Below are 25406 nucleotides of genomic sequence, written 5' to 3' on the forward strand. Positions count from 1 at the left end.
TCACGGGTGTGGCCGATGCAATATCTAATTTTTTTTTCTGGAGCTATACCCATAGATATATGTGAATACACGCGCTAATTACAAGGTCGGTTGCACAGAAGTAGAGCTCGATGGTCTGAGCAATATGGCGAGTTGGGCTAGTCGGTCTATAGGTTCATCTTTTCAAAAATTAGGTTGAAGAGCACCGAAAAGTGGGGCAGTATAAGTGGACTGGAGAGCGCTTACTAACTAACGCTTTTTAGGCACGAAGCAATGCAGAAAGTATCGGGCAAATTCACCTTATAATCGGCCAATCCCCTCCTTTGGGTACGAGCCATGTGCAGAGGGAAACAGCAGCAACAACAACAACAACGACGACGACGACGACGACGATGACGACGACAACAACAACAACAACAACAACAACAACAACAACTACTACTACTACTACTACTACTACTACTACTACTACTACTACTACTACTACTACTCTTCCTCGCAACTGAATCTTTCTCTTTCTTAGTCCACGTTTTTGGTGCGCTTCAACCTGTTTTTTTTTTTTTAAAGTTATCGAAGGTTGTGTCCTTCGAGCTGAGAGTCGCAGCTCAGCGGTCTGGTATTGTATCAAGTGTTCGCACGAAGTACTTTGTGGATTGTTGTGACCAGGGCGGGTGAACAACGGCAGCACTTAACTGCTACGGCTCTAGCATGCTCTGCTTTGCTTTGCATTTTCTAATTTATTTGCTACAACCTGTTCTAAATGCCTCGTCGCTATGAATGAGTTTGTTGTTCTGATGTTTAGCACCGCGTGCTGCCTTCGTTTTGGTGATGTGACGACTCTTGCAAGACTAAAGGAGCGGGCCGGCCCTATATACGAGCACGCTCCTACAGTGAGCATTCGACCATCTTTTGGGGTTCACTCACCGAAAAAAGAAACCAGCAATAAGAAAAAAGAGGACAACCAAGAGCAACGATCGTGTAATCGTTTTTTCCTGTTGTGTGTTGTCCGTTTGCGTTCAAATCCATTGATATATATATATATATATATATATATATATATATATATATATATATATATATATATATATATATATATATATATATATATATATATATATATATATATATATATATATATATATATATATATGCTGACGAACGCTGGCCCACCAGCCGAAACGTATGTGATTGATAAAAGTGTTTCCTCGTTAGTCGTGCTTTTACGCTTCCGTATATATATATATATATATATATATATATATATATATATATATATATATATATATATATATATATATATATATATATATATATATATATATATATATATATATATATATATATATATATATATATATATATATATATATATATATATATGACGCGCGGGAAGCAAGCGATCTGGTTTTAAACGTGAACTTGCTTCTTAGAATGGGTCGGCTGGTCAGCGCGTGCGGTTGATCTCGTTTGGAGTTCATTCACGGCTTTTCGAATTTCAGATGTTGATCTTCTATGCACCCGGTTTATTTGGGGACGGCGTAACGCAGCAACCGGCCTGTAAGGCTGCTCATTTCGGACCACTCGAGGTTTTCTTTTCTGCTAAAGCAAAATTATGCGAAAAAAAAAAGACCAGAAGCTCAAGAGATAACACCGCATGATTTCTCAGCCATCCAGCATATGCGTTTCTTTGTTGTTTGTTCGTTTCGGAATTGGCCTTATAGCTGGTCGTGTTCTACCTTCCAACGTGTGCGCAGGAACACTCTCGTTGGTTTTCAGAGGCCGCAGAGATTCAGCATGCATGGCCTGCATTGAAATAGTACCAAGTTTGTTTTATATATATGCAGAGATTAGATTCAGGCGTAGGGTTTGAATTGACACGTTAAGGGGAATGGTTGCAAATACCGAGTTCCGTGCAACATTTATAACATTAACATGGTGAAGGGTTGGTTGCACCCATTAAATATTTTCTCAACTGTGTTTATTCACGTTGCCCAGGTATGCGCACACTCACACATACGCACACGTGGAGGTGAAACTCCACCCTCCACTCAAAATAAGACCACTGCTACACTCTTTAATAATGTCCAATATAGTACAGTACCGATACTTCGATCCACTCATTGATTGGGCCAGCCGTTTTTTTTTCTTTTTCCTTATTCGTTACCTCGACTTCTGCATCATGCTCTTGCTGTCACCGTCTATCTTAGGTATATGTGTGCTCACCCAAACGCCAACCTCGGAGCAGCGATGCTTGGCCTTTCGTATCAACATGCCCAGTCTTTATTTCTATAGGTCAGCTCTCCGAATCTCTAATTGACTTCGAGAGCGCACACATGAGATGAAAACGGGCTCTTTTTGTACGTATCTCCAGCGCGGTTTCCAAGGGCACTCGAGTGAAGGCTCATGCCACGGAGTCGACAGGTCGACAGCAGCGATGACAACTTAACAAGTGACCTCGAAACAACGGCCGCATCTCGTAGCTGCCTCGTCTCATTGGCTTTGCTCGCTTCAAGCGGAGGCTCACCGAGTTGTAGGCGTGATTATATATGCCGGCCGTCACTTAGTTCTGTAGTCAGTTAAAACGTAAGTATAAATAAAAGCTCCACCCACGTCCATCACTGTTCCACCTCGCGAAGACGTTCTGTCCAATCACGTTTGCTCATTCTCCTGACGTCAAGCAAACATCACGTATTTTGTTCCCAACTCTTGTTTTGAGTAGAAAACTTCAGCCTCTTGAAAAAAATTAATCGAGGATTCTGACGTTACCGCTTAGGCGAATGTCGAATTTTGAGTAAGATCAACAAACTTTTAGTTTTTGATTGGCGTGGTATACTTGCAATTGCACTGATAAAGCCAGCTTATACTACTCTCTTGCATAGGTGATTGGCGAGAGCGTCGCAGTTCCTTGGGCGGAGCTTGTATCTATCTTTCGGTTGTTTCCGAGTGAGGTGATGGCATGGGATCGCACCAAACACAGGAATGACGCTCTTGCGACGTGTTGTAATCAAGGAGGTTGTGGTTGTCATATGCATATGTGACTGAAAGTCAACAAAAGATGGCGTAAGGCATGCTGTGCGTGCCTTACGCCATCCCTGTTCACAACACAGGGGGGATCGTCAAGTCTAGCCAGTATGGTTATAAGGTTAGACGCAGGTGCCACTAATAACAAGTAGCACTTTAATGCGCAAGCATTCTATGGCCGATGGAGGCGGATATGTAGGCCCGTGTACTCAGATTTTGGTGCACGTTAAAGAACCCCAGGTGGTCGAAATTTCCGGAGTTCCTCCACTACGGCGTCTCTCATAATCATATGGTAGTTTTGGGACGTTAAACCCCACAAATCAATCAATCGAATCAAGCATTATATGGCTTCCTGCCTCCAAATATGACCCGGAGTATAAGAAACTGCGGACATGGCAGCTAACGCAGGCGAATGATTCCCAGCTCACACTTCACGCGCACCTACATGTGCTGCAGCGATGTCTTGTAATTCGATTTGACGACGCGAAAAACGACACGCATGAAAACCACTTCAAAGGTACCAGTGTTTTTTGTTGCCCCGCCGCGGTGGTCTAGTGGCTAAGGTACTCGGCTGCTGACCCGCAGGGCGCGGGTTCGAATCCCGGCTGCGGCGGCTGCATTTCCGATGGAGGCGGAAATGTTGTAGGCCCGTGTGCTCAGGTTTGGGTGCACGTTAAAGAACCCCAGGTGGTCAAAATTTCCGGAGCCCTTCACTACGGCGTCTCTCATAATCATATCGTGGTTTTGGGACGTTAAACCCCACAAATCAATCAATCAGTGTTTTTTGTTTGTTTGTTCTGCAGTGCAGCATATGCAACTGCGCATATTTGCGCGTCTGTCGTAGAATGCACTGAGAAAGAAAAAAAAAACGCTTCTTACGCAGGTGCGCTACGAAATGAAAGGCACTCATTGTCTAAACAAAGATGGCTGTCGAGACTTTGGCCGATTAAGTTCTAGACCCGGAATCAGGCGCGTCGCTCCTTGGATCGACCGTCTCGCGCCTCCGCCGTCAACGCCTCATGCACGAACTTTGCGTCGTGCAATGCGAATTAAGCTGGCGACTATCGGTGTAAATTTTCTCTTCACATTCGCACGTCAACGTGGCCTATAGTAAGACGTGTTTGGGCGAGTCGGTTCGTATACGCGATGTGAAACAAAGGGGCTTGAAAGAAACGGGAACGAAAACAAGAGACGCGCGGGACGGGCGCCCGACTTTTAACTGAGGTTTATTGTTGCAACATTCAAATTTTGACAGCAATCAGCAAGGGTGACCACCATAAGCGTACGCAGGGGGTGGGGGTGGCGAAGGCATTCGCAGCGCCCCCCTCTTAGTTAGCTGGTTGGTTTGGTCGCCTCCCCCACACCCTTGCCGCCTGTGCGTACGCCTATGGTGACCACATACCTCACACAACCATCCGAAAACTATCGAGAACTTGCCGTAAACACCCCGTCGCGGCCTCGCACCAATGCAGACTCAGCAGTCTCCAAAGGCGACGGAAGGAAAAAAACATGCAGAGTGCAGAGTGGGCGGAGATGAAGTGAAGAAACGAACTGACAGACATGGGTGCCAGCTTCGAACTGTTTAATCACAGAAACTACGCCGATTTATAAAGGCTGTCAAACAAGGTAGTCTTATATCAGGAATAGTCATACGACAACTCAAACCATCATGAGTTACTAAAACAAGAGGAGCGTGCGCCGGAAACTATATACGCTCAGCCGAACTGTAAAAAAAAGAAGAGAGAAAAAGAAACACGCCAGGGCACATAAAATGTGTCAACCTTATAGTCTTCAGCAAAACTGACAGCGCACAATTTGAATGTAACATGATACAGGCTATCTTTCAAAAATGCCACTTTTGTCACTTTTGGCTATGCTTCGAAAATGTCAGGTGTCTGTCAGTTCGTTTCTTCACTTCGTTTCCGTACTCTTTGCGCCTTGTCTATATTTTGTTGTTCTTGTTTAAGTATGAATCAACTAGCTTAACGACCCCTGTCGATAGAAAGAGTCCGAGGTTATCGCACTATACCTCAGTCTCGCATTAAACTTGCTGTTAGTGGCACACACGCGAACATCACTAAAGCCGAAACATCGACTACCCATAAGAAAGCAAGTGCCATCGATTCCAAACAAACCATCCAAGAAAACGGCCTAGTGACGTAGAAAAACGACATGGACCGCCACCTAACTGGCTTCTGAAAATTAGTGATCCGGGCCGTTTCGTAAGACTTTCCTCCATCTGTACCTTTGTTCGCTTTCTTTTATTGGTAAAACGCCGCGCGACGTAGATTAGGGTGCTTTCGGTACACTGCAGTTATACGGCCCGCGTAACAGTTCGGAAATCCAGCCAGCTCCTCTTCTTGCCTGACCGTAATAAGTCGCGAGATTTCGGCCGTGCAGACCGGTCTGGAGTGTTTTTGAATGCCCGGAGACTACTCTTATCGCACGTACTACGCAGCAGCGCGCCGGCACAGATTTTTTTTTTTCTTTCGAGCAACACGTAACAGCAGCATCGCCCAAACTTATACTCTTGTCTCGATCAATTGGACCGGAGTTTCCTCTCTACGCGCGCCATGAGCCGTTCCTGCATTCGGATGCATACAGACGCACGTTGTCGCGTGCGTGTGTTTGTACGCGAATCATCAAAAAGACGCGAAGGAAAGATGTCGCTGGAGCTCGGGTGGTTTCTAAGTGACCAGGTCGATCTCTCTATCTCCGTATGTTTTCGTACGCGACGCGCGTCCCCTCAATTTTTTTCTTAGCATGCCGCTAGGCGGCGCCGCCGTACTTTATCGTTCGCTCAGCGCCCCCAGGCGTCGCGGCCTATAAGCTAGCTTTGTCCTTTTTTTTTATTTTTCCAGGTTCGTCGTTTATCTGGTCTCCGATCGGGAACGCGTTGAAGAGAGACGGAAGTTCTCTTATTTCTTTACCATGTTTTCTTTTTGTTTTTTTTAATGCATCGTTTTACGCTGAAAGCCCGGACCGCCTTTATCTCCTTGTGATGGACCGGATTACATAAGTGTCCAAGACATCGCGAATTGCCGACCGGGGAGGTCCTGGCATGTATAAATACCGAAGCCGCTGCCCCAGATTTGTTTCCCTTGTGGCTTCTACGCTGTTGGTGGTGTTTGCAGTATAGCAGGACCTGCTGGAGAAGCTTGATGTAAAAACAAAACAAAAAAAACTGAAATATCTTTTGTGCCCCGCCGCGGTGGTCTAGTGGCTAAGGTACTCGGCCACTGACCCGCAAGTCGCGGGTTCGAATCCCGGCTGCGGCGGCTGCATTTCCGATGGAGGCGGAAATGTTGTAGGCCCGTGTGCTCAGATTTGTGTGCACGCTAAAGAACCCCAGGTGGTCGAAATTTCCGGAGCCATCATATGGTGGTTTTGGGACGTTAAACCCCACATATCAAATATCTTTTGTGCAGTCTCTTGAAATGACCCGAAGACGAAAGCCATCATCATGATCACCATCTTCTTCCTTTTCTTCTTCTCCTTCTCCTTATCCTCGGAGCAGCACTAATAGACTCATACTAAGAATATACAAACACACAAGACGAGCACTGAGCCGCAATTGAAAAAAATTATTTGAAGAAAAAACATCCAAGAAAATAAGAACAAGGAAAAACGTGTGCAAAATTGGAATGGGTTGTCTAGTCAATAACATAAGCGTTACGTCACAGAACACGGACGTGCTAAAATAAAGTAAACCCTCTTTTCCGTCACTGACAATGACGAAAAAAGGCCCTGCGTGGTCTGGAGTCTGGACACATTCTCGTAACGGGAGTGCCTTGAGGTGGGCCAGGACCCCCAAGGGTCCAAACTTGCCAAGTAAAGTTTTCCTTGCCTTCCTCCCTTTTCAGTGACCGTGCTTACGAAGACGAGGTCTTTGTAAGGGTATCTGAGTCTTGAAGAAGCAGCGCGAAATACTAAAGCAGATGAAAGTATAAAAGACGTGTACAAACTGTGCCACCTGGAAATTCCCAGCTCATCTATGAGCGGTCCACAAGTGATTGTGCTTGAAATATACTCATTAGACCTTTCTATACTGTAAGAAGAATGTGGCGAAATTAGCATTTTCTTGTGGAAATTGTAGAGCTTATGTTTTTAATAAAAAACGGTATCATTACTTCAATTCAGTTGGGTAACTCTAACGCGAAGGTGGCTTTGCTGCATCGATACGTTGCAAAATTGCTTTAAAATGAAAACGAAAGCCAAGACACAAATGGTCTAACAGCAACATGAGCAAGGGTGGCCATCATAGGCGTGCGCATAAGGGGGGAGGGGGGCGAGAGACGGGCGCAAAGCCAGCACCATACATTGACTTAATTGAGGGGGGGGGGGGGGGTGCTGCGACAAACCCGCCCCCGTTCGCCCCCCCCCCTCTTGAAGGGGAACCCTGCGCAAGCCTGTGGAGGCCGTCTAGTGTCAAGAAGCACATTTCCTTGCTGGGCCCATTTTCAAGGATGAGTACAGTCGTGATCGGTAATTTTGTTACAAAATCTCATGTTGACTACACTCTCGAACGGCAGCTAAAAGTTTAAACATTTCATGTGTCTTAGTATAAAACGTTGGCGTCGAGCTTCCTGCCGGCTACTCCATTTATCGGTTTCTGAACAGCCCACGTATGCTTTGTTGTCTCGTGGATTGCAAAAAAAAACTTGAACGTGCTTCAAGGAAACTCTTTCAGCAGCGTGTCACTTTTTGGAATTTCATCCTAATAGCACCGGTACTTCTTGAAATGACAAGCTTTTTGTACAGAGGGAATGCGTATGTACCGGCTCGTGTGGCGCCGGTGCTTTGTAACATTTGCCTGTGGTCCAGTGAGTCAGATTTGGATGAAGCTATTCAATCTAAAAGTTTTAACGTATTTCATTATGCTGACGACGTCCTGGTGATCTTGAAGTCGACTACCCAGCTGAGTTACTGTATTCGGCACATGGGCATCGCCATCTTGGACTGATAAGCTGCAGGCAAACAGGCAAAAAAACTTTATTTGTTCCGGAGACGACGCTCACTCCCTCTTAGGGGGCGACATCGGCGGGCCGCACCCACTATGGGAGGGGGATATGCACCTCCTCGGCCATGTCATGGGCTCTCTGGATAGCCCGTAGCTGGTCTTCCTTCTCGTTTCATGTGAGAAGAGATCGCCAGTCCTCCTCCGTTGAGGGAGACCCGGAGCTCCGGCGCAGAGCAGGACATTGCCACAGCATGTGTTGCAAAGTGAAACGCGGGTTATCATAGAGAGGGCAGCCTGGCTGTATACCGTCCATATATTTGGAGCCCGTCAGGGGAGAAACGTACGCCTCAAGTCTGCAGTTGACGTAACGTGATAGACTGAGCTCTGTTTAAAGTTGGATGCGGGAGGGGGAACTTCCGCCGTTCCGATTGATAGTGCTTACAAATTTCTTGAAAAGCTATCGTTTTGCAGGTTTCTATGTCGTAACATGAGATGACCATGGTCATGAAACGTTGAACGTACCGGCCCCAGCATTTTTGTGCGTGCGAGTTTATCGTAGCACTGTGTATTTGATATATGGAAGTAAAAGTGCAACGTCCTCAGTCCAAGATTTCCATAGAGTTTCCTAATATGCACTAGAGGGAACTCTGGCGCTAGTGTCTATGGGAGCTGCAACGCACGGCGCTTCAGCGAGCATGGGAATGATGGGTAGTACACACATTTGTCTAAACTTCGTACTTCTGGCCTGCTTTTGGCTCCGTGTGTGTTCGTGTGTCTTGAAGGTGTTTTCTCACGAAACAGAAATCAGCAAATGTTCAGCGGTTGTGCTTCACCACCTTATTTTTATAAAGCTTACCGTTTCAAATCAGGTCACGAAGTTCAAAAGGGTTCGTTCTTTCCTTCAAAACGAAACCGTAACCAGCAATAAACGAAGCCGCAAGTACGATTCGCCGCCCGCAAGTACGAAGAATAGGCAAATGTGTGTACTGCCCATCATTCCCATGGTCGCTGAACGATCGCAGCGCCAGAGTCTCCTCTAGTTAATTTTAGGAAACTCTATGATCATTGCGGATCTTGAGCGCGTTCGGAAAACGGTGCAAGCTCCTTCCCAGCATTCCTCACCCGCTCGCCTTTTTTTTTTTTTTTTCGTGCAGGCTCCGATGGCTTGAAAGAAAGCGCCCCCTGGGAAAGGCCATGGGCAACTCGCACTCGCAGGCCTCGGACGAGCGTCCGCGCGACTCCTCGGTGCTGTCCTCTTCGCGGGGCAGCGCCAACGGCGGCGTGCTCAACGCCAACGGTGGCCTGCGCGGCGGCCACAAGCGGCTGGCCGGCAAGTTCGCCAGTCCCGGGAACAGGGTGCTGCCCCAGCCGGCGGTCGAGGGCGTGCGCCTGCTAAAGACCACGCAGAACGGCCACATCCTGCACAGCGGAGGCACCATCAGCGGTCGACGCCTCATCAGCCAGAACTCGGATGTCCAGGTAATGATGATTCGATGATGATGAAGATGATGATGATGATGCTGATGATGATGATGATGATTGGCAAGAGCGCTAGGCTGCTGACCCGAAGGTCGCGGGCATTTCGACGGAGGCAAAGTGGTAGAGGCCCGCAGACTGTGCGATGTCAGGGCACCTTAAAGCATACCTGATGGTCAGAATTTCTGGAGACCTCCACTACGGAGTCTTGTTTTGTTTGTTTTGTTTCCCTGGGAGGTTGGCTCATACCCACTTAGGGGGATTGGCCAAGAAAGTGTAGTGCAGTTTATCTATAATCATTTTAACTATGTGTAATGAATTGGTATTATAATAAGACTAATGTAAAAATAAAAACAACATAAAAAGAGCAAACGAAAAAAAAAATCAAGTTGAGCAATTTTGAGATTTGAGGTGTTATGTTTACCACTTAGCTGCGTTTACTTCACTCTGCCCTTGGGAGTAATAAATAATTTTTTTTTTGTTTTTGATTGAAGATCACAAAGGTATACGCTTGGTTGCCTGAATATAATCGCAAACGGCATTGAAAGCATCCCTGTGGCAATGTCCCAAAGCTGAGGCGCCAAAGCTTAGCGCCGTTTCCGCCGTCAATGTAAGACCTATTTTCCGAAATGGCATAACTAGTAACCTTTTTCTAAGTATTTCGTAGCGGCGACAATACAAAAAATAATGATCTAGTGATTCCATTTCTCCGCAGAATGCGCAGAGGGGTGATGTTGTCTGACCAGCTCTGTGTAGATATAGGTTTAGGGGGGGGACACGACATCGAAATTTAGTGATTAAGACTTCGATCTTTCTGGACTGACTCCAGTGGGGTTGCCATGGAAACATGAGGTGGTTATAGTCTGTCCATGTAATTACTTTTTCTATCGTATCAGTGGAGATTGCCGATTTTCGATATCTTATAGCCGTGATATATTCTACATCTGGCAGTATGGACAAAACTGGCCCATCAAGTGCGGCTCGAGCTAAGGAATCGGCCAATTCATTTAATCTTAATCCACAGTGACCCGGAACCCATAGTAATCTCAGGAGTCTCAACTGCGGCGGTACTAATGTTTTGAATGTGCTTAGAATTCGAGAGTTCTCTGAAGCTGTCAGAGCTGCACAAACTGAAAGAGAATCCGTCATTATTACTGCATTGTTTTGATTTGATGGAAGTTTTCGAAGAGCTAAAATAATCGCCAAGAGCTCCCCTTCAAAAACTGGAGTAAAATCAGGCAGTCTCACTGAAAAGGACCAGTCAAGCAAATCAGAGGCAATGCCTACACCTGCCTTTTGATTATTTACGGAAGCATCTGTGGCTATTATATTTTTAGTTTTTGCATGCTCTAAGTAATCTAATAATATGCTATTTAAAAATTTGAGGGATTGTAATTTGGCGTTTTGCGGGAATATATCATCATACTCAATAATAACATGACAATTCGAGTCATTAGTCTCAATTACATTTCTAATGTTCACATTTATACTTTGTAGATTTTTTTGTACAAACATTATCTGAGGTGTGTGAAACCGTGGCCAATGAGCAAGGAAGAAGGCGTCTGGGTTTGCGATAAAAGCATATTGAGATCTTCTTGCCGGTAAGCTATAAAATTTTAAAAATGCTTGTATGGTCAAAATTCGAAATCGACAAAGCAGTGTAGGCAGGCGCGCTTCCTGGTACAGTACGTTGATAGCCACAAATCTAGGGAGTCCCAGACACATTCGCAGTGCTTCTCGCTCCAAGACAACTAGAGGTTTCGTTTTATAAGCAGGGCCACCCGAGAATAATATGCAGCCGAATTCCATGATGGGGCGCATGTACATCTTGTACAACGTTATCAAGGTGTGCCTCCGTAACCCATATTTCCGGTTACTTAGCTTGTGTAGTAAGCCTGAAGCCCGCTGTGCTTTGGTAGTTATATACTCTATGTGTGGACTCCAGTTAAGTTTGTCATTATAAATGATTCCCAAATATTTTATAGAGTCTACTTGCTGGATGGGTTCCTGTTTATATAGAATTGAAATTGAAATTGGTTCTGCAAGCGGAAACGCCATGAGCGCGCTTTTGTTGACATTTAACGATAACGAAATCGACTGCAACCAAATTTCTAACATGTTAATATATCTTTGTAATTTAAGTTGTAATGAGTAAATACCACAGTCAGCAGCAAAGAGTGCGATGTCATCAGCATAAATGTAGACAGTAACTTCTTGATCTGTTGGAATTGTGCTCATTAAAGCATTAAATAATACTGGAGATAAGACTGCTCCTTGGGGAACTCCGCGCGTTTGTTTAAATCTAGATGAGGAACATCCATCCTTGACGCAGTAGAATTCTCTTGATTTTAAGAATTCTGCCACCCACTCAATAAAATATTGTGGGAAGTTCAATCTCTCTAGCGTATTTAACAATATGAAGTGCTCCACACTGTCATACGCCTTGGCTATGTCAAGCGTTACTAAAGCAGCGTATTGCCTTCTTTTACGCGCGAGCTGTATTCGGCTCTCTAAATCAGCATGGGCACACCAAATTGAGAAATCACTACGAAAGCCGATTTGGTTCGGTTTTATTACTAAATTGTCTGCCATCCAGATACTTACTCGGCTATGTAGGACCCTCTCTACTAGTTTGACCATGTTAGATGTTAAAGAGATTGGCCTGATATTATCGACTGTTAATCCTCCACCCGGCTTTTTTAGTATAGGAATCACCTTTGCTATCCTCCAATCCTGCGGCACCCATGAGTTTTTTAAGGAGTAGTTAATAACATTGGCGACGTCTCGAGGCGATAAATTGAACAGAATTTTAATCATGGGTACTGTGATTCCATCTGGGCCAGGAGATGCACAGGGTAAATGTTTAATCACGTTGGATACCTCAGTCTGTGTCACTTCTTCAAAGTCAGACTTTGTCGTAGACTTGTGCCAGTTGTTTGGCACTACTGAAGTGAATCTGCTTTCCAGACCTTTACCGATAGCCTCTAAGGTAGTGGTCATTTCTTGTGCCGACAGATTATCACAAGCTACATTAACTGGTGATGGCAAGATTTTCCGAGCTCTCATATATCGGAACAGTGCTTTCATATGTTTAGGCTTCGACAGGTATTCATAATGTCTTCTGTCATAATCTTGTTTAGCCTGAGCTACCGTTCTTTTAAAGCCCGCAGCAATGAATTTATAATCGGCCCAGTTTTGTGGGGATTGATTATGTAAGAGCTGCTTCCAAGCTGCCTGACGTCTTCGGTGCTCTCTTGTACATTCATCATTCCACCAACGGCTATATACTCTTTTTGTGGATTCAACAGTAAATTCGGCTCTTTTGTAGGATCGTTTAATGACTGCGTTTATTTTCAGTGCTTTTTTATCATCGCTCTCTTCCGAGTGAAAAGCCAGTGCTGACTTCAGGTCATTCCTAAATTTAGTGTAATTTACAAATACTCTTACATTTGAACAAGATGGAATTATCGGACAAGAAATTTCAAAACTTATCGGTAAGTGGTCACTGTTGGTGCCACAGTCCAGCGCTTTCCAAGAAGAAGTACTAATGGCTGAACTGACAAAACTTAAATCTAAGGCCGACCTGGAGTGATTACGAATGAATGTGGGGGTTCTGACGTTGAGGCACGTCAGGTCATTGTCCATTGTCCACTCCCACAAGCGTTTCCCACTAAGATCAGTTCTAAAACCCCAACTCGTGTGTTGGGAATTAAAGTCTCCAACTAAAACTTTGTCTTTGCACCACGATTTTGTAGCTAGATCCAAACTTCGTGTGTCTTGAACTCCATCCGGAAAATACATATTAACTAAAGTGAAAGGAGAGCAGTTGGGCAGTGTAATGTCTACTGCCAAAATTTCGCATTCTGGCGACATATGTTTGTATGAGCATTTGACTTTCATACTAATTCTATTACTAATAAAGAGAGCTAGACCCCCACCTCTCGATGGACGGTCTAATCGAAAAGATTGGAAGTTATTTAAATGGAACAAATTATGTACAGATAGCCATGTCTCTTGTAATGCTATAATATCAGGAGCGAATTTAGAAGTCAAGTATATCAAATCCGTAGATGCAGAATGGATTGATCGGCAATTCCAATGGAGAATCTTAAGCGACCCTATGGTTTCGAAAGAGCTGCTTCCGCTATAGCTTTCTCTAGAATGCTTTCTTTCAAGAAATCCCTCTTTGAAAGGCTCTCCTTTTCTTTCAGATACTTTTTGTTCTTTGTTTGTTTCGGTGAGTTAGTTTTCCTTGACACAGGGGATCTAGATCTCTTCAGTGACCTAGGGTCCAAATCCATGTCATCGGAATCTATTGTATATGCAGCTTTGTCGTCACTTACACTCTGTATATCTACTGCAGAGGGTGCTGTAGACGGAGAATACGATGGTGCGGTTTCAAATTCCTCATTTTGGCTGTGAACGCCTATTGCAGAGGCTCCTGCGGGCTGATAAGACGATGGCGCAGTTTCAGATTCACCGTCAGCTATTGGTCGTGAACTCTCAACATGTTGGGATACTAGGCCTGACTCTCCCGCTGTACCAAATATGCGAGTCATCTGGTTAGCCAAAACTTGAGATAGAGAATCGCAAAGGTTAGAAGTCAGTCGTTCCATGGCTTTTTCTAGAGCCTTTTCTATGGCCTCCGCTATATTCAGGGAAATCGACCCATTTATTTCCGAGAGATGTCGTGCTGCAACACTGGCATACCCCTGAGTTCTAGTCTGTATTTCCGCTAGGGCTTCTCGTCGAGAACAGCGCCTACGCCCTATAATTTCAAGAATTTGCATTTCTCGAGCCTTTGCAGAACAATCAGGATTATCTGCACAGTGTTGTTCGTTGCAGAGACAACATTTCTCTTCTTTAGCTTTGCAGTAATTTGTTTCGTGGTTGTCACCACACACTCGGCATCTGAGTTCTGACCTGCATCCTTTAATAGTGTGACCGTATCGCCAGCACTTCGTACACTGGAGTGGTCGCGGTGATAGCGGTTCCACTCTGTATATTAGTGGCCATGCCTTGATTTCGCTTGGGAGATTCACTCCAGCAAAAGTTACAATTACCGACTCAGTCGGCGTCTTCTGCTTCTCTACTAGTCGTGCACACCTATAAACGGAAATAGCACCAGTCATGGCAAACATCTCTAATACCTCAGACGGGGTCAAGTTAACATCGACACCGCGAACAATACCTTTCACACATGCCAGATGCGGGGGAATAAAGGCGCTCACCGGATTGGTCGCGAAACTCGAGCACTTCAATAGGTCTTGGATACAGAGCTGATCAGATGAAAAACATAGAACACCACCTCTGCCGAACTGGCGGACCTCTGTGATGCTGTGAAAGTGAGACGTCACAGCTCTAAGCTCCGCCTGGATCACTTTCGGATTCTTCATCCGAATGAAGCCGTCGTTGCTAGGGACGAGGGCCACAGGAACTGCGGGAATGCCGTTGCGTAGAAACTGATCCACTGGTATATCCTGTGGCGGAAGTGAAGCAGACCAGGGGCAAGCCCCTGGTCCAGGTGAAGAAAACTGCATCTAAGTGAACTTTTTAGCGCTAAAAGCGCTTACTTAGCTGTAAAAGCACTATAGGAACACCTAATAAAGACAAAGAAACCACAGCCACTACACAAACTTAGGCCAAAACCCCAGAGCAAGCACGACCAGCTACTTGCGTGTTCGAGCGCACGTTCACCAACACCAACAGTTGGGACTACGGAGTCTGTCAATCTTCTTCTTCTTCTTCTTCTTCTTCTTCTTCTTCTTCTTCTTCTTCTTCTTCTTCTTCTTCTTCTTCTTCTTCTTCTTCTTCTTCTTCTTCTTCTTCTTCTTCTTCTTCTTCTTCTTCTTATTATTATTATTATTATTATTATTATTATTATTATTATTATTATTATTATTATTATTATTATTATTAATGATGATGACGATGACGCTAGGCTGAGCTCATTGCACGGGCGGGTAAATATGATCTGCCCTGTGGCCAAAGAATAGGTAAAACCAGAGAACGCACTCCCCAGAGGCACGCACGCACGCCAAACATTATGAGTTCGCAGCATGGGGCTGGAAGAATGTTCTTCGCAGTTAGTGTGCACAACCTCGATCGTTGTTTCTCCTGGTGAACTTGTACCGCTGCGTCGTGCGCCACCACCATTTCAGCAGCCTTGCATTGATGTACTATATGTCACACGGATTATGTACGGAGAGCGCCTTCTTTCGGCAACTGCACGTTGTTTACAAATGTTTGTTCGGACAGATGAGAGAAATAACTTGATTGGGACGAAGAAGTTCACGTTTGTGTCTGTGTGACACGATGAGATTAGCGCTCTGCAAGTATAGGTTATAGAAGTTCCATTGCTTGTGCTGACCAGCCATATTTGATCGTGGTACAAATAATGACAATGGTAGTGCTTGGCCTTTTCTTCTCTCATGATTTACGCTGGTGTTCCATCATCGAAAGCTGCGACGTAGCACACCCGTGTTTCGTGTGGTCTCCGCGCCGGCATATTGTAACAGAGGTAAAAATTACGTCCGTGCTTGTTTTATAAATGCGGTTCCTAGTAAGCAATAATCTGGACTGTATGATGAAATTGGCTGATTCAACATTTTTTTTTCACAGTCTTCTAACCACTTCAGAACAGGCGCCCTTCTCATCATCATGAAGCGATTCGATCTTGATTGCATCACCAACCAACAACAACAACGAAAAAATCGTGTCTCTCGAAATTTTCATCTGAATTTGGCAACTTCTTTTTCTTCATTTTCTCATACATTCAGTCCAGTTGTATGTCTGGAACATTAAGATACATTGTGCACTGATGTTGTGTGCAGTGGACACTAAGCATCTAAAATGGGCTTGGAAGCTTCCACTGACGATCTCATTTGGCAGAAGACAGTTCAATAATGCTAAAAATTATACACAGCTAGTATAACGCAGTGCAACAGTGCACGATGGCAACGCAAGAATAAAAATTTACTGCTTAGCAAACTGCGTACACGTTATGAAAGTGCAACATTTCGAAAAAAGTGAGAACTTAGTCACCACATAGGAAGCGTTTTGTGAATAAATGATACGACACGCTGTGCTCAAATTCTGCTCCCAAAGTAAACATAACGACATTTCCGCTTACATTTTTGTACAGGAGATGTTTCGTGCCATTCTGGATCCATTTTTTCTCACCCTCTTTTGCATTATCAACACTCGCAGGACAACCCCGATCTGCTGCGCATTCTGCAACAGCGGCGCTCGCTATCCGACGTCGAGCAGGCCGACGCTCCGGGACAGCTGCAGCCGGGACGACGGGCGCACAGCGACCCGGACATTGCGCGCAGTGTCGTGGACGACGAAGACGACGAGGACGAAGAGGACGAAGGTAATGCATAAATGTAGACTCTAGCACGGTAATTGAAACTCATTCCTCAACTCTCAACATTAGAATAGGGTGCGATGAAGTCTTCCCCCCACAAGCCAAGTTGCAATCTCTTACATTTTTGACCAATACATTATAAGATTACTTGGTACATGCAGAAACAAAGAATGTAATAATAATAATAACAAGAAGGAAGAAAATTTGCAGCTGGGCGAGTTGGTTCATAATATGAAGTATGAACCGACTAAGCCACAAAACCAAACAAAAAAAGCCACATACATTCACAGACACGACATGGGCAGCTCACCGTTGGCGTAGGCCTGCCATCGATTCGGAGCCTTTTCGCAGCCGCCGTCGCCTTTCCAGTTCTCTATTGTCCTCTCGTGGCACGCACTCGGAGTGTTCGGCTCACCACGGTCGTTTCGCAGCCACTTGTTGGGATAACTGTTGCCTCCTTCCTTTTTTAGTGGAAGTTTCGAGTGACAAGATTTATCAAATTTCTGTGGCTCATGTACCCGTTTGTGATGACGATGGTTTTTTTTGTGATAGGCCACACAAATTACGGCTAGTCCGAACAGCTTCGCTCTTTAAATTTTAGGGGGAGGGGGGGGGGGCGTGTTGCGCGATGAAGCAACAGCACATGAATGGGGGCGCTCGGTGCCACTCGGAATCGCTTCCAGGTAAAGCTTATCGTCGATGCTAATTTTATGTTCACGCAGGCGTACGCACGCACGCTCGCTCACACACACGCACGCACACAAATAAAGGAACAATGCTCAAGGGATACCGCAATCGTCGATAGGACTTGGAGCTTTTTTTGTTTGTTTCAGAATGAGAAACTCCTGGCCTTCAAAGCTTCAAGGCAGGTGAAAACCCTGTACCAGTGCCGTTGTTCTGAAAGTGATGCCTAATGATTATTTATGAATGTGCTTCTAATGGGAACGGCGTTCCTTCCATATTTCGTGTAGGCTGCTCGCTGCGTGGTAACGCGGAGAAAATTATGGCGCATACGTGCACGGCACACTTATGTGACATTGTAGCCTACTACGCTTAGAGCGGCTGATTTCTCAGCGATAGCCCGTGCTCTTTCAAGACATAAATGGCGTACGATACATTCAAGAGACCGAAAATTCTTCAACGGGTGCGGTCGCTGGAGCAAAGGTTTCGACAAGTGGTCTTGTCGTCAATGCAACAACTTTTCTTGTTGCCTTGAAGAAGACAAGTATACACGTTGAATCGTTTTTTTTTTGTGGCTACACCGCCTGTTCGATACTATTTCATCTTTTCAAGTCTCCACTTCCTCCTGAACTGCTGCGGCCTTATATGATACACTAGTGTCACTAATGTATTCAATCCGAGGCTACTTGACTGTTCTCTGGATAGCTGAGAATTTTCGCCTATATGTTCTAGTTCAGTGAAACCTAATGAAACCTCATTTTCGTTTCAGGTATTACGGGGCGCAGCTTGATAGCTATCAGCCCGAGCAAGGCCAAGATCAAATCCAGGAAGAAGGCCAAGGCGCCTGACCCGCCTCAGCAACTGTCCAGCAGCCTTCCGAAGGACTCGGACAGGCCCCCGAGCGGTCGAGCTTCGGAAGAACCCGGAAAAAACGTCTTCTCCAAGTTTAAAGGACGCCGGGTCGAGGGCAAGTCGCCGGCACCAACGCCTCCTCCACCTCCGCCGCCCCCGGACTACAACTCGGATGACAACGTCGTGTTCCGGCCCGGCAGTAGCTACGAGAAGAACCGGCGAAATGTCGAAAAGTGGAGACTCTCGAAAACGGAGCCAGCGAAGACAGAGGGCTCTGGTCAGAAGAAGACCACGTCTTCGAATGATGGCTCTGGAACCAAGGTAGAGCCCTATGTGCTCGCCAAGGACTTCAAGGAGGAGCTCCTGGCTGTAGCGAGGCGCAGAGCTTCCAATGGCTTTGCCCGTAGGGTGGCGGAGGAGAACGGGCGTGGATCGAAAACGCCGCCAGCATGTAATGGTGACCTAAAAAGCCCGAAATCCACGCCCAAAAAGCAGTATTACTTTTCAAACTTCGACGCGCTCAAGCTCAAGGACGGTTCCGTACCTAATGGAAATGTCAAAAAGACAAAAGCTGACAAGGGTACTCCGAAACGGGAGAACGTGTCCTTGAATCCGCGTAGTCTGGCCGCGATCGACGACCATTCTCAGGGAGAATCTAAAGTTATCGAGTACATCTTGAATGATTCTAGCCGCTTGCAAGACCACTGTTTCGACGTGAGTCAGGATCCCGAGAATTACAACCATGGTAACCGAAAGGCAGAAAACAGACAGCGTAACAGCCATAGTCCCGTTCCAGCTTGGCCAAAGCATCAGTGGCCTCTGGATAACCTCAGTGCTGGTGGAACGTCTTCGGCCAAGTCATCTCTGTCCAGCAGCTCAGACCAGGACCTCAACGTTAACATCCAGCTGAGACCCACCCTCCCCAGGAAGCAGATGGACATACCACGCTTTTCACCTACTGACGCGTGGAGGTCATTATGGTCTACGGACAGCCCGCAGGCGCGAAGAAGCGAGAGGTTGCGTTCAGAAGCAAGTACCGACGATGGTGACGTCCTGGAAGACCAAATCAGGCGGGTCAGCCGCGTCATGGCTCCAAGGAGAGTGATGGCCGACCGCTGCGGCGACTCAGGGATCTCTCCCGACGCAGGTAGTCCGCTGTTCATCCATGACGCCATCGACGGCGCTCCTTTCGGTCCGGGACCCGGGAGGCGATCGGAGGGAGTAGGGAGAGCGTCGCCACTTGACGGAGCCCGAGACGACCATTGGGTGCCCAAAGAGGACCTTATGGACGACTCCGACTCCGGCAGCGTGGGCCCCACCACATCGGGACTGCAAGAGAAGCAACCGCATGGTATGCTTGGCCTTCAGGCCAAGTTCACCATGCCGGCTCACATGTTCCTCCCCTGGTCTACACCGTCGGCGACACTGAGGACGGAGGATTCTTCTGACCAGAGCAGCAGACCACGGGGACGGCTACGAAAGAATCCACGCATGATTACTCCTACCAGCGAGAACTTCAACAGCCTGCGTAACCTGCGCAAGGCGTTAGGTCTGCGAGGGCGGGACTACATAGGAGATCGGCAGAACGGTGGCATCGACTCTAACTGGTCTCTGAGCCGAAGCGCCCCCAATTCTCTCAACATAGTTGGAGACATTGACCTTCGCCGGTCTTCCGAAGAGTCCGCGACACCAGAAGCAGACGAGAAGCCGAAGGAGAGTCCTGTGTGGCGCGACAACTCCAAAAGCGAGTTGGCCCGCAGGACGTCTTCGTTCAGTTTTTCGCGGGAAGGTCACGTCATGTACCTGCCGGAATACGAGGTGCGTGCGGGCACTGGCTACAAACCGGCGACCAACAACAAAGGCAATAGCAGCAACCGCCCGTCTAGGTTCGACAATAAGAAAGTGAAAAAGTTTACGTACATGAGTACTGTCAGGAAGGAGGAACGGAAAAGACTGGAGGAACAGCTGGCGCAGGAGGTCGCAGAGAAGGAGAGGCTCCGTGAGAAGGAGATTCGCTGGATGAATCGCGTCGAGGAGGAATTCCGCAAGCAGAGGGACAAAGAGAAACTAGACATTCGGCACCAGCTGCGAATCCTCAACCTAGAGTCAAAGAAGGCCGAAAGCCAGCAGAACGGCGACTTAGTGAACGGAGACGAAGCAGTCTGGAATGGTTCCGACCACCATAAGGAAGTCTCGACCAACGTCGTAGGCAAGTGGGTGCGACGCCGTGACTCAGATCACCAGGTGAATGGGAACGGTGGAGCGGCAGACTCTCGGAATTTCAGTCCCCCGCGACCGGAACCGGAGGGTGGCCGGTCGTCGGGAGACGAATGCCGCAACTCACTGGAGAACTACAACCCGACCGCCGTGGTTCCCGAACCGGGCCGACATTCGGCGCCGGCCAAGAAACGAATTTACGACCAGATATCGCGCGTCATGCGCGGAGGTGGTGTGGACAATGGCGACAAGTGCAACGGTCACTCGGCCGACGACAGGCGGTCCCTCTCGCCGGCATCGCAGGTTGGACGTCGTCCTACGAGAAACCGCAGTTCAAGCCCCACCAGACGAAGGAGCTCTTCGTATGACGACCGCAAAGTGGACCATGCCATAAGCGTGTTCAAGAAGGAGGCGCTTCAAAGGACCAACAGTGGCAGAACGTACGAGTCGCACTCCAACTACATCTACAGCATTTCCCAGAAGAAGGTGTCAGACGTGCCAAAGGAGGGTCGGTACAGACCTCTCGAAGATTCAGACAGCATGAGTGACGAGTTTCAGCGGTCGAGGGCCGACTCGAGGCAGAGGCTGCCTTCCGGTGTTGATGTGGCGGTGAAGCGTGGTGGTGGTGCGAAACCACTGTTGACTGTTCAGCCTTTCGGTGCCAACAAGGGGTACCGGCCCGTGCCTTTTGGACTGAGGCAGCAGCACGAGGCACGGCCTAACAGATAGGCGTAGGTGAGTATGAGTGCATATAAATGTCATGGCCTTCGCACGTGCTAATGAAGATCAGTGGTTGATAAGCTCGAATGTTTACTCTCAGCACTGAATCAAAAGAAAAGTGAGACTTAGATTTTGATCAATTGTCCATTAGCCAAGACAGAACGTCAGTTTGTTGTGCATAGCCCGTTCGTTTGCTGAGCTATGCTGTTAAGCCCGGAAAAAGTGGAAAGACTAAACACGCACGCTTCGTGCTGGTGTAACAGCATAGCACAGTGAAAGAACAGTGTCATACCAACTAGCGCCCGTCGAAGCCTTATTGTGCATAGCTGTTCAGTGTAGCGTGCTCCTAAAACACAAAAGAAGCCCAAGAAAAAAATCTCATACGAACACGACAAGCATACTTGTGCTGTTTGTGCCAGTATTTTCCTAGCAATATTTTCTTGTATGTCTTAACAGTGCACTGCAGTCAGTAGCTGTTCATGAACGTTAGGCCTGCGCTCATTTGTCTGGATCTGCCAGCAGTTCGCACACATTTCTTGGAATTCTCGTAGGATTCTGAGTATAGCAGTGTCGCACGGAGGAAGGGAGCAACTTCAAGTATTGCGAGTGTCCTACTTAACCCGGCCGTATCATATCTCCTTCCCATGAGCTTCAAGTTCTGTTTGTGTGAAGAAAAACAGCAAAAACAAAATGGTGACTCCTATTTTACCGTTACTTTGTGCACCTAGACCGCTACACCGATTTTCATTTTGCTGGCTCTTGTAGTTGTCTAATGTACGTCTACTTGCAAACGGGAGATTGAGCAGCTACTGAACACTTGGAAAGCTAAAGAAAACGTGAGCTTGAGCATGTGGGTATTCCATCTTAACGCATGTAGCGCACAGAAAGGGCACAAACACAAATGACAGAAAAGACAGGTGCCCACGTCATACATCTGTGTCCCTGTCCTTTCTGTGCGCCTTATGTGTTAAGGTAGAAAGGCGAATTGTATATCACTGGTCGACACCGCAAGTCTTTTAGTTGAAGAACATTCCTGTAGCGTATATATTTGTGCAATTAAAGAGAAATTTCGGTGGGGGAAATGAGCAGTGCTTATTCCACGAGTATGATCAGGTATTCAAGGAGCTACACGGAGAAACTCCATACAGCTGAAACTGCTTAAAAATGGCCCTCTCGTGGATGGACTCTGTGGAAAACTTCGTTCTGCGCTGTGCATACATTTCGTGTATAGAATTTTCGCGCGAGCTAGCTTTCCAATTTGTAACCATATTTCTATCTCCACTGTTACAACAAATATCGCATATAACGAACTGCATTATGATCCTGATGCTGATGTGTTGTATCGTGGTTTGACTATTGTGTTATACGAGGTTTGATTAATTAGTTTTGAAGGTCCGGTTATTCAGTAGCTTTTTGTTTGTTTGTTTGTTTGTTTGTTTGTTTGTTTGTTCGGTATCCCTACATGGTACCCCTACTGGTCATGTCATGCCAAACACGGAGGTTCTCAAAGCCAACAGGCATAGCACCTGGTTAATCTTTTATACAGAGGCTATCTGCAAATACCGAGTGATGACGCCCCTCTTTTTGACGCTGGGTCTGTTACGGTGTCTAGGACTGATAACTTGAATGGTCAAATCAATGTCTCTCCCTCTAATAAATATAGTGTGAGACAGTAATGTGTTCCACCTCAAGGATTATTGCTCAGATTTCTTTCGCTACTTTCTTTCATTACATTCTACTATGATGGACATCTCTTTTTATCTTGTTTAGCGTAGTTTTCTTTTACCGATAGAAAGGAAGAAAAAAATAGATTTATTGAATTGTAACCACTTTTTTCTGGGTAACTTCCTTGCTGTCCTTTACTTCTCTCTCTGTCTCTCCCTTTTCCTATAAACTGTTCACGTTTACTACGGTAAAGAGGTCTGATATCTACTTAACTTTGTTTCTGTCTCTTTGCAGCAGTTGCCGGCTGCCCTAGTGTGTAAATGTTGAATTGGTGCCCGTGCATTGACTACTTCTGTCCTAGGTAAGCATTGCATCACTTAGCACGTGGCTTAGATGGCAGTGCGTGGCTAGTTGTGGAATACACTGGTAGCCTGAGTAAGCTAAAGGGTAGTAAGTTGGTTCAATACATGATGCACTCTAATACCAGTCTTTAAAAGAGAGAGAGAGAGAGAGAGAGAGAGAGAGAGAGAGAGAAATGTTAGGTCAAAGGAAGGAAGGTCAACCAGAAGAAAATTTCTGGTTTGCATAAACATACTGGAAGAAACCTATAGTGGATCCAACCGCCATAGTTTTCTATAAAGAATTTCTAATGGTGTAAGGCAGGGAGACATGATCTCACCAGTGCTATTCACTGTGTGTTCACAGGAGGTTTTTGGGGCCCTAGAGTGTGAAGAATTAAGAATAAGAGTTAATCGAAAGTATCTTTGTAACCTACGATTCGCTGATGACATTGCCTGAGTAACTCGGGAGACGAATCACAGTTCTTGATTACTGAACTGGACATGGAACATAAAATAGTAGGACTGAAAATTAATATGCATAAAACTAGAATAATGTACAACAGTCTCGGTAGAAAACAGCGCTTTCTAAAAGGTGGAGAGACGCTGGAAATCGCAAAGTAATATGTCTACTTAGGACACAGGTTGTAACCATGGAGCTGAACCATGAGAGTGTAACAACCAGAAGGATAAGGACGGGGTGGATCACATTCGGCAAGCATTCTCATATCATGAACGGTAATCTACGACCAACATTCAAAAGGAAGGTCTATGACAGTTGCATATAAATTGGGGACGACGCCGCGAACGTTGAAAAGGAAAATTTTAGTTGTAACCTTAAAAGACACGAAGAGAGCAGAGTGGGTCAAGGAACAAACCGGAGTTAAGGATATCATAGTTGGAATCAAGAAGAAAAAGTGGACATGGGCTGGGCACGTAGCACGTAGGCAGGAGAACCGCTGGTTATTAAGGGTGACTGACTGGATTCCCAGAGAAGGGGAGAGAATAATTAGGTTGGCCGATGAGATTGAAAATTTGCAGGTATTGAACGTGGCAGCAGAAAGCACAAGAGCAGGCGAATTGGTGGAGCATAAGAGGAGCCTTTGCCTTGCAGCGGGCGAATGACAGGCTAATGATGATGATGAAGATGATGATGATGATGACGATGATTACGATGATGATTATGATGATAATCACGACGATGACGATGACGACGACGACATCGCACAGTACAAAAAAATTTCTGGCTATACGCCCGCCTATTGTGTTGACCTCGAGTCGGTCAGCAACTTCTAGTTCTTCGTCGTCATTGTGCCTGACAGGACAAAATTTCGTTGCGCTGTTGACTGTAATATGTAAGTCGGTTCTTTATTTGACATGCATTTTGATTTTTTTTCTTTTTTTTTCAGATGGAACTTCTAACACTGACATCTGAATTCGTGCTACTGCATTGCAAGAAGCGAGATGCAACGCACATCTAATCACTAAACTAAAAACAAGAGGCAATGAGATTTTAAGCAGCATTTCATTCTTGTTCGTCACCGACTGTGCATAGCGAGCAGGACAGTCGTGCACTAACCTCTCTAATGGTGCTGTAACTTTTTCGAATTGCATGTACATATTTCCCAAGACTCGGCGACGCATCTCAGGGTGCAATTATGAAAACGACACAAGTGCCTTACGAGGGGAGCCTGAGAGACGGCGTGCGCGATATTAAAAAATAAGAGAAAAATGAAATACGTTCACGTGAGCATACTCAGAGACGGTATTTTTTGTACACTTTGTTAATAAAATCTGTTCACGTCGTAAAATGTACGTCTTGCGCTGTCCTTGCTTAAAAGGGAGCCAGGCACCGCAGCGACCAGCTGAGGGCATTCTGTCATCGAGTCCAAGTTGAGCGATGTTCCCGGGAACGAACATGTCATGACGTCACAGTGAGTATCGTCGTGTGCATTTACCATGAGATCACGGGCCTCAAACAACGAGAATGCAACGTCCCCCCCCCCCCCCCACACACACACCTACCGTTTCTATTGGTGAAGAGAACAAAATTATCTCGTGAGTAGACGGAATCACGTTTTGCACTGCAGTGCTCCCCACTGTGGAAGATAAATTTGATTACGTTGTC

General features: G+C 46.1%; 1 protein-coding gene across 3 annotated transcripts in view; it reads left to right on the forward strand.

The window, feature by feature from the left end:
• Positions 1 to 25089, forward strand: part of LOC119181928 (uncharacterized) — a 153518-nt gene extending 128429 nt beyond the window's left edge. Inside the window, exons 3-7 of one of the 3 annotated variants that reach the window (XR_012886454.1) lie at positions 9115 to 9439; positions 16646 to 16811; positions 18256 to 21290; positions 23235 to 23301; positions 24688 to 25089. Coding sequence is in view for 1 of the 3 variants with exons in the window: in XM_075875068.1 (XP_075731183.1) it covers positions 9155 to 9439; positions 16646 to 16811; positions 18256 to 21284 (3480 nt within the window). In the remaining 2 variants the exon portion in view is untranslated. The remainder of the gene's footprint in view (positions 1 to 9114; positions 9440 to 16645; positions 16812 to 18255; positions 21291 to 23234; positions 23302 to 24687) is intronic. The other 2 variants (XR_012886455.1, XM_075875068.1) reach the window with 2 other exon arrangements.
• Positions 25090 to 25406: the final 317 nt, after the last annotated feature.

The sequence above is a fragment of the Rhipicephalus microplus genome, chromosome 10 (genome assembly GCF_043290135.1).
Source record: "Rhipicephalus microplus isolate Deutch F79 chromosome 10, USDA_Rmic, whole genome shotgun sequence".
In the NCBI taxonomy this organism is placed as follows: domain Eukaryota; kingdom Metazoa; phylum Arthropoda; class Arachnida; order Ixodida; family Ixodidae; genus Rhipicephalus; species Rhipicephalus microplus.